This window comes from Tupaia chinensis, unplaced genomic scaffold (assembly GCF_000334495.1).
Source record: "Tupaia chinensis unplaced genomic scaffold, TupChi_1.0 Scaffold000610_1, whole genome shotgun sequence".
In the NCBI taxonomy this organism is placed as follows: Eukaryota; Metazoa; Chordata; class Mammalia; order Scandentia; family Tupaiidae; genus Tupaia; species Tupaia belangeri.
In genome coordinates this window covers 67,706-75,775 of record NW_006160129.1, presented here as the reverse complement: position 1 = coordinate 75,775, position 8,070 = coordinate 67,706, and the positions used below count along the sequence as shown (strand labels likewise).

At 53.3% G+C, this 8,070-nt stretch overlaps 1 protein-coding gene across 1 annotated transcript in view; it reads right to left on the bottom strand.

Annotated features, from left to right (window-relative positions):
- Positions 1–3,351, bottom strand: part of IRF5 (interferon regulatory factor 5) — a 10,267-nt gene extending 6,916 nt beyond the window's left edge. The window contains 2 exon segments of the mRNA XM_006158804.3: positions 3,140–3,255; positions 3,258–3,351. Coding sequence (XP_006158866.1) covers positions 3,140–3,255; positions 3,258–3,330 — 189 coding nt within the window. The 5' untranslated portion in view covers positions 3,331–3,351.
- Positions 3,352–8,070: the final 4,719 nt, after the last annotated feature.

The window sequence follows — 8,070 nt, the reverse complement described above, 5'->3', positions numbered from 1 at the left end:
AGAAATCACCCCCCAGGGGGGATGGCCATGCCACAATCCCTTCTCCTCCATTCTCCTGTCGGGATCTTGGGCACACACGCACACGTGCCCAGCGTGAGTTTAAGCCGCCGGCTGGGTCCAGGATGTGAACCGCAGTCGACTACATGGGAGTCCAGCGACATAGCCATTGCACTAACTGCTGGTCTCCACATTATAGTCTTTATTCAAAATTCATACTGTACCCCCACAAAGATGTTCAATTATTATATATCAATAAAATATTTAAAAAGAAATTAATTTTTTAAAAAAGAAAGAAATAGATTTGGGCCAGCAGGTGGCATAGTGGTTAAAGTACTAGACTCCCATGTAGCTGACCACGGCTCGAGTCCCAGATCTGGTGGCTTGAAACTCACTCTGAGCATGTGTATACATGACCAGAATCCCAGGAGGAGAGTAGAGAAAATATTGATTCATGGCCATCTCCCCTAGGGGGCAATTTCTTGCTTTCTGTCTCTCTGGCAAGAGTATATGCCCTATAGTAAAAATCTCTCAAAAATTTTTAAAAAGAAATTGATTCAAAACAGAATGTTGAAAAGGTAAGGATGAAGTGAAAAAAACTAAGAAATACGTATCCAAAGTTTATTTTTTTGTTTTTTGTTAATTTTTAAAGAATTATTTTATTTAACTTACTTAATTAATTTATTTTAATTTGACTAGAGAGTGAGAGAGGGAAAGTGAGAAAGCAAGCAGCCAGGTCCAGGACTGGAATTGCGGTCAGCTATGTGGGAGTCCAGTTCTCTTAATCACCACACCACCTGCTGGTCCCTCATCCAAAGTTTAAAAAATAGCTTTAATTATTATTATTATTATTATTATTAATGTGTCAGAGAACCTGTGCACTGACCAGAAAGACAAAGTAGAAGAGAAAGCACACCCCAGTGGGGTATGGTCACACCACAATCCCTTCTCCATTTCTCCATCCTGTTGGGAGGTTGAGCACACACACACACACACACACACACACACACACACACACACTGGGTATGCTTTTCAAGCTGCCAGGACTGGGATTAGAACCATGGTCAGTCATGTGGGATCCTTTCACCACAATGCCACAGGACAGGCCTGAAGCATTTTGTTTGACCCAACAGTTTTTAACTCTAAAAACTAACCCCAAACAAATAATTAATGACGAATGAAAGATGAATAAAGGGTAACAGTTAAACCGCATGGTTGGGGCCAGCAGGTGGCATGGCGGTTGAGGCACTGGATTCTCACATGGCAGACCATGGTTTGAGTCTTGGACCTGGTGGCTTGCTTTCTCATTTTCTCCCTTTCTCGCTGTTTCTTTCTGGTAAGCACATAGTGAATTAAAATAATAATAATAAATAAAATTAAATAATTCCTTAAAAAAAAAAAAAAGAAACTACATGCCAACATGGCTTTTTTCAGTGAAATACTTAAAGCAATCTGAAGTATCCAAAATCTAGGACTGGAATTTTTTTTTTTTTGGAGAGGTTTTTGCTACAGGGCATGTGCGCTCGCCAGACAGACAGAGACATAGAAAAGCGAGAATCACCCCCCAGGGGGGATGGTCACGCCGCAATCCCTTCTCCTCCATTCTCTTCTCGGGATCTTGGGCACGCACGCACATGTGCTTGGCAAGGGTTTAAACCACCGGGTCCGGGACGTGAACTGCGGTCAACTACGTGGGAGTCCAGCGACATAGCCATTACGCTAACTGCTGGTCTCTAGGACTGGAATTTTGCTAAACCTTTCCAGGAGAACATTCAACAGTCACTAAGAGCAACTGTAAGGAAAGCTCACTTGATGTTGGGTGGAAAAAGTCTCCAGCAAAAATTAAAAGAAACAAAACGAAAACCAGAATATGCGGCTTGATTCCAGTTTTGCGTTCCATATACACTCACATGCAGGAAACTGAAAATATAAACAAAAACTATTACAGCAGGTACTTCCCAGTGTTAGGATCATGGGGGAGCCATGGGCTCTTTTTAGCTATGTACTTACCTACATGTAACAGCAGTGACACAAGGACAGGGGCAGGGAGGGACAGCTGCGGGAGGGTCTCCCAGGACCTCTACCCCCACCTTGCTCTAGGATACAAGTTAGGAATGGTATACCCTGGGCAGGCCCTAGCATAGCCTATTGGTTAAGGGAGCCAGTCCAGGAAGTCCAACATCTAACTGGTACTAGTGTCTGAGGCAGTAATAAAGAAATAGAAGGGGGGCCAGCAGGTGGACTGGTAATTAAGGATGCTGGAATTCCACATGGCTGACCACAGTTCGAGTCCCAGACCTGGCAGCTTGGTTTCTCACTTTCTCTCTTGCTCTGTCCTAATAAATGAATGAATGAAGAAAGTTAAATAAAATAATTCTTTAAAAACAAACAGAAAAAAAAGAGAGAGAGAGAGAGAAAGAGACCAGCAGTTAGCATAATGGCTATGTCGCTGGACTGCCATGTAGTTGACTACAGTTCGAGTTCCGGACCTGGTAGCTTAAACTCAACGCTGGGTGCGTGTGCGTGCGTGCTCAAGATCCTGAGAAGAGAATGAAGGAGAAGGGATTGCGGCATGGCCAACCCCCCTGGGGGGTGATTTCTCGCTTTCTATCTCTCTGTCTCTCTCTGTTTTCGGGGAAAACCCGCGCCCCATAAAAAAAACCCCCCCAAAAAAAAAAAAAAAAGAATTGGAAGGGGTAGGCCAACCCTGTAGCCTACTGGTTGAAGCCCCAGCAGCCTGAAAAGCATGCCAGGCACATGTGTATATGTGCCCAAAATCCTGACAGGATGAAGAAACAGGAGAAGGGATTATGGTGTGACAACACCCCACTGAGGGGTGCTTTCTCTCTCTCTATCTCTGTCTCTTCCTGGCAAGCTCACACGCTCTCTGGCAATTAAGATACGTGTGTGTGTGTGTGTAACTTTAATTTAAAAAGAAAGCATATGTGTGGCTAAACCTACATTCTCTTAGTTAAGCCCGGAGTCAGCTGCAGCAAGGGAGCTGGGATAGTGGGCAGCTCTGAGGTGTGTGTGTGTGTGTGTGTGTGTGTGTGTGCACTTGCATGTGCATGGCCCTCTTCTGGGGAGGGGTGCTTTGAAGGTCCAGGGAGTCCCTCCACCCCCCACCCTGTCCATGGCTTACCTTGAAGATGGTGTTATCTCCCTCCTGGCTGGGGCCGTGCCGTGTGGCATGACGCCAGGGGATGTAGAAGAATTTCCTCTCCCCATTGACCCACTGCAGCCCTGGGTACTGGCAGGTATGTGGCCCACCAGCCAGGGCTTCAGCCGCACGCGGCGGGGTGGGGGGGCGGCCCCGGGGGTGGGCTGGTTCATGGCAAATGGGCCTGCAGAAGAAAGTAAGAGGGTGTGTCAGCAGGTCTGCCGCTATGCTCCCTGCCCAGGGGGCTGGGTCACCTGGGGGCCAAGCCATGGGCCCTCTCCAGTCCATCCAGGTACCAAAGGCCAATTCCTTTCCAGCCATCAGTTTTCTTGTCCAGGGGGAGGAGGAAATTACACTGTAGTGGATACTGGGGCACTCACCCCGGACGCCCTGCATCAGGCTGCCCCTTTGTCCAACAGATGCCCTCAGCTGCCTCCCTCCACAGCTTAGGCCCTGGACAGCAGCCCACAGCCCAGGGTGCTTGACAGGGGCCCAACATCCTGGCCTCCAGGTGGGCCAACAGTGCAGGAGGGGTCAGGCCGAAGCCAGTCTCCAGTGCCTCAGCTTTTTTCCCTACCCTGATTTCTTTCTTTAAGTTTATTTTAGCCATTAAAAAAATTATTTTATTTATTAATCATTACTCTTTCATTTGACCAAAGAGAGAGAAAGGGTGAGTGAGAAAGCAAGCCGCCATGTCCGGAATTCGAAATGCAGCTGGCGATGAGGATTTCCAGCATCCCAACCACCACGCCACCTGCCGGCCCCAGTCGTTTATTATTTTTTGAGAGCTGGCATCCCCAACAGGGTTCCCACTCCGTGAACCATCCCCAGCACACGTGCCCTCATGCCTGGTGTGTCCAGGGAGGTCCCAGGACATGAGCCCAGGCCCCTTCCCATGTGGCCTGTGTGTCACTACCCCGCTCCTGCCTGGCCCCTCTCCTGCTCTGATTTCTCCTCATTCTCCTGAGACCTCCTTTGTAAACCCCCCTCCACAAGAATCCCATCTCGAGCTTCCAGGAAACCTGCGGTTAGGCCAAAGCAGATCAGGTAAAGAGGGAAGGTTTCCACACTCAGTTCGCAGAGCTCCTCTCTTCCTCTGTTTCCCTTGGGATGAAGCTTCCCCCACATATATTTTTAAGTTTTTTTTGAGAGGTTTTGCTATAGGGTGCGTGCTCTCACCAGAAAGACAGAAAACGAGAAATCAGCCTGGAGGGAGGGCCACACCGCAATCCCTTCTCTTCCATTCTCCTCTCAGGATCTTGGGCATGCATGCACACGCGCCCGGCGTGAGTTTAAGCCACCGGGACTGGGACTTGAGCCGTGGTCAACTACATGGAGTCCAGGGACATAGCCATTATGCCAACTGCTGGTCCCCTTTATAAGATTTTTTGTGAGAGATTTTTTTCTATAGGCACTTGGGCTCAATGGAGAGACAGATAGAAAGTGAGAAAAATCACCCCCCAGGGGGAGATGGCCACATCGCAATCTCTTCTCCATTCTCCTCTTGGGATCTTGGGCATGCACATACACACATCTAGCGTGAGTTTTAAGCTGCCAGGTCCAGGACTCGAACCACAGTAGACTACGTGGCAGTCCAGTGATGTAACCATTACGCCATTTGCTATACCCAATACCGTTAGAGAAATCCTACTCACCAACTCAATGGACTTCCAGCATGAACCGCGGCCACCCTATGTAGACCTCACCCTTCTTCAGCCACCACCTCCCTAGACTCTTGTTCCTCCCCTTCTCCTGCTGGACATGTGTCCACTCAGCCTTTGGGGAGCCCTTGCGTCGGCCAGGGCTGCACCACACCTGCTGCAGGAGACGCAGAGCCGGGTCTCACAGCCACTGTGCGGAGCTGGCCTCACCTACCCAGGCTACAGTCTGCCCTCTGCAGAGTCAGGCCAGCCGGACGCCTATGTGGGACTCTGGCTCCTTCCTGCCACCTGCCCAGCTGTTCCTGCCCCTGCCATCCAGAACCTGAAACCTCACGGTCTGAGCCTCTCAGGCCCCTCGCCACTCCTGGGCAGCCTCTTTCTTTCCCACGCCCTTGGCCCTCAGCCCTGTGGTCCAGGATCAGGGACAGACAGAACTGACCCATCATGCAACCAGGCCTCGGAGGGGAACCTGTCAGCCGGCAAGTAAGGGACGAAGGGTGAAGCTTGCTCCAGGCCATCCTGAGCTTCCTACCAAAAGCCTCGGTTTCCCTGAAATCCCTTACCTAGAACTTCGGGTTGTGGCTGCCAAGTGCCACCTCTGTGCTGTTAGAGTCCTCCCCCTGCTCCCCAGGCCTCTCCTCAGCGCAGTGGCCACCTCAGCCACCAGGGACCTGTGAAGGGTAGGTCAGCCCCTCCCTGGCACAGGAAAGTTCCCAGCCCTGCCCCCCCGGCTCGGAAGCTGGTGGCTCAGTTCCCCTTTCTGCACCAGCCTCCACCCAGCCCCAGGGGAAATGAAAGCGACCAGACCAGGACAACTCAGAGACCTGACTCACTGTGAGCAGAGGGAGGGAAGCACGGAGGGAGGGAATACAGAGAAATGCACGAGCGGGTCTCCGAAACCGAATTCTCAGTCTCCCACTGCATGGCCCATTCCTGCCCCTCAGGCCTATGGCAGTCGCTGTCACTTAATGTGGTCACAGCACTAGTAGCCTCACTCACCCACAGGTATAGAGAGGACCTCTGAAAGTTCATGCAAAATTGGAATTAAAGTATGAGTTTATTTAGGTGCAAAAAAAAAACCAGTGAAATCCAGACAGTTTCTCATGATGTGCATTTTCTGTGAACTCTCCAGCCCCCTGAGAGACCTTGGTCCTGGAATAGGGGTGACAGTCACCAATAGCAGGCAATTCTAAGTGGGACAGTAGAAAACTGTGTCCACACCCAGGGTTGGGGATGGGATTTCCTGATAACTCCTGCACACCTGGTCTGGCCCGGAACAGGCAGGGGCGCAGCTGGGAACCAGGAAGCCCGCTCCTCTGTGCCCTGCCAATTTGGAGACCTGGGCGAGCCCCGCCCTCTGGCCATCCATACTGCCCTTCAATGCAGAGAGGTTTTGAAATGGTAACCGAGGTCTCTAGGCCTCCATGTCAGGAGCTGCAGTCCCTTCGGGTGACCTAGGGAGGGGATGTGAAGAAGGGACTCCCCCCACAGCCTGGCCAGGGCTGAGGGAAGGGTTTTTGCCTGCAGCAGGTCCATAATACCTTGTCTTGGGCAGGACCAGGTGCAGCTCACAGCCCCCCAGAAGCTTCCTCCTGCCTAGAGGTGGGCTTTTATCTGAGGCCTGTGACTTTTGAATTCCAACATCTGGACCGGTCTGGCTTTTCGGGGCTCTGGAGGGGGAGGGTGAAATGTATGTAGCCCCCAGATCTAAGTGAGTGAACTGAGTCCTGGAAAGTGGACCAACAGTTACTCCACCAACTTCTATGGAAATGTCAGAAGGGGTGTGGGCCACTGAGACCTAAAGAAGCCCCCACAAGTGGGTCAGGCAGGGGAACCTCCAGAGAGCCAGCCCTGGTGCCCCTGCTGGTGTTGGCAGACCCACAGCCCAGCAGGGTCCCTTGCAGTCACGGGAGACAGCCACCTGAAACAGGAACTCTGCAGCCCCAGGCCCTGGGGGAGTCCCGGGAGTGAGAGGAGTAGGTGGGGCAGCAGCCCCGGTCACCTCCCCACCTGTCTGGTTCACTTCTCTCCCTGCAACCTCACACCCAGCTCCGGGAGAAGGATAGGGGTTCCCCGCACTCATGGCCCTAAGTGCCATTCTGGTTCAGGCAAGCTGACCCTACCCGGGGCCTGCTCCCCTGCAGTCCAGACAGGGTGAGCCTCTGGGGCAGCAGGCGCAGCAGGAAGAAGTCTTTCCTCCTGGGGACAGGGCTGGGGAAGGCTGCGGTACAAAGGGAAACCCCCCCCCCGCAAGTAAGGCCTTTAGGTAAAAAAGGTGATTTCCCTGTGCTTCCTAAACTCTTGCCAGGAGCCCGCCAGACCCAGCGCTCTAAGCCCAAAGCTAAAAGCTGCGGCGGGCACTGCCTCTGGCCAGGCAGCCAGCTCCCAAGGGACTTCAGTTTCCTCCACCGGCCCAGCCCACCTCGGTTCTGGTCCGGGTCACTTATCCCTGCTCTGGGCCCGCAGAAAGCCAGATTAAGCCCGGCCCTTGCAGCCACCCCCGCAGGTTCTGCCCCGGGCAAGCTCTGCCCCGGGCAGGTCGCCCACTCTCTCGTGCCAGCCCGCAGAGCCACCTGGTGCACCAGCTTAGGGTCTGCCTGCGGGCCGCTCCTCGGGCAGGTGGCGCCTCTGCCATACGCCGAGGCCAGGAAAGTCCCCTACTCCCACCTCGCACCCAGGACCTGCTCTGGCCACTCCCGGGATCACAGGAGACAACCGCCCTGGGACCGTCCTCGCCATCTCGCCGCGTCGCGACCTCCGCTTTTAGATTCTTAATTGTTTTGTTCTTAGTTTGGGGGCAGGACATAAAGAAACTAGCCCCCCAAAGTATCGCGCCCCGGTTCTTTTCCTCTGTAGGAGGCTCAGCGTCGACCTTCCTGGGCCACTGATGGAAGGGCGGCGCGTCTACCCGACACCATCCTTCCACAAACTTCCCACCGAAGCCTGCCACTGGCCTCTAAGTCCCAGGGAGCTGATGCCTTAACCTAACGCACCTCTTACTCAGAAGACCGAGGGAGGCTGGGGAAGAGCGACGAGGAGCGCGCCGACAGGGAGGACGGGCCTCGCTCCTCCGCAAAAAAAGCCACTCCTGCCGGGCGCCCTGGCGCTCCCCTTCCTGGCGATGGCGAGGCGGTGGGGGAGACGCGCAAGGCGGGCGCCCTGCAGTGGAGCTGACGCGCCGCTGGGACCTCGGGGCTGCCTGGGAGCCTGTGGGACAGTGGCTGCGGGGGCCCGGCACCACAAGACCGCGGC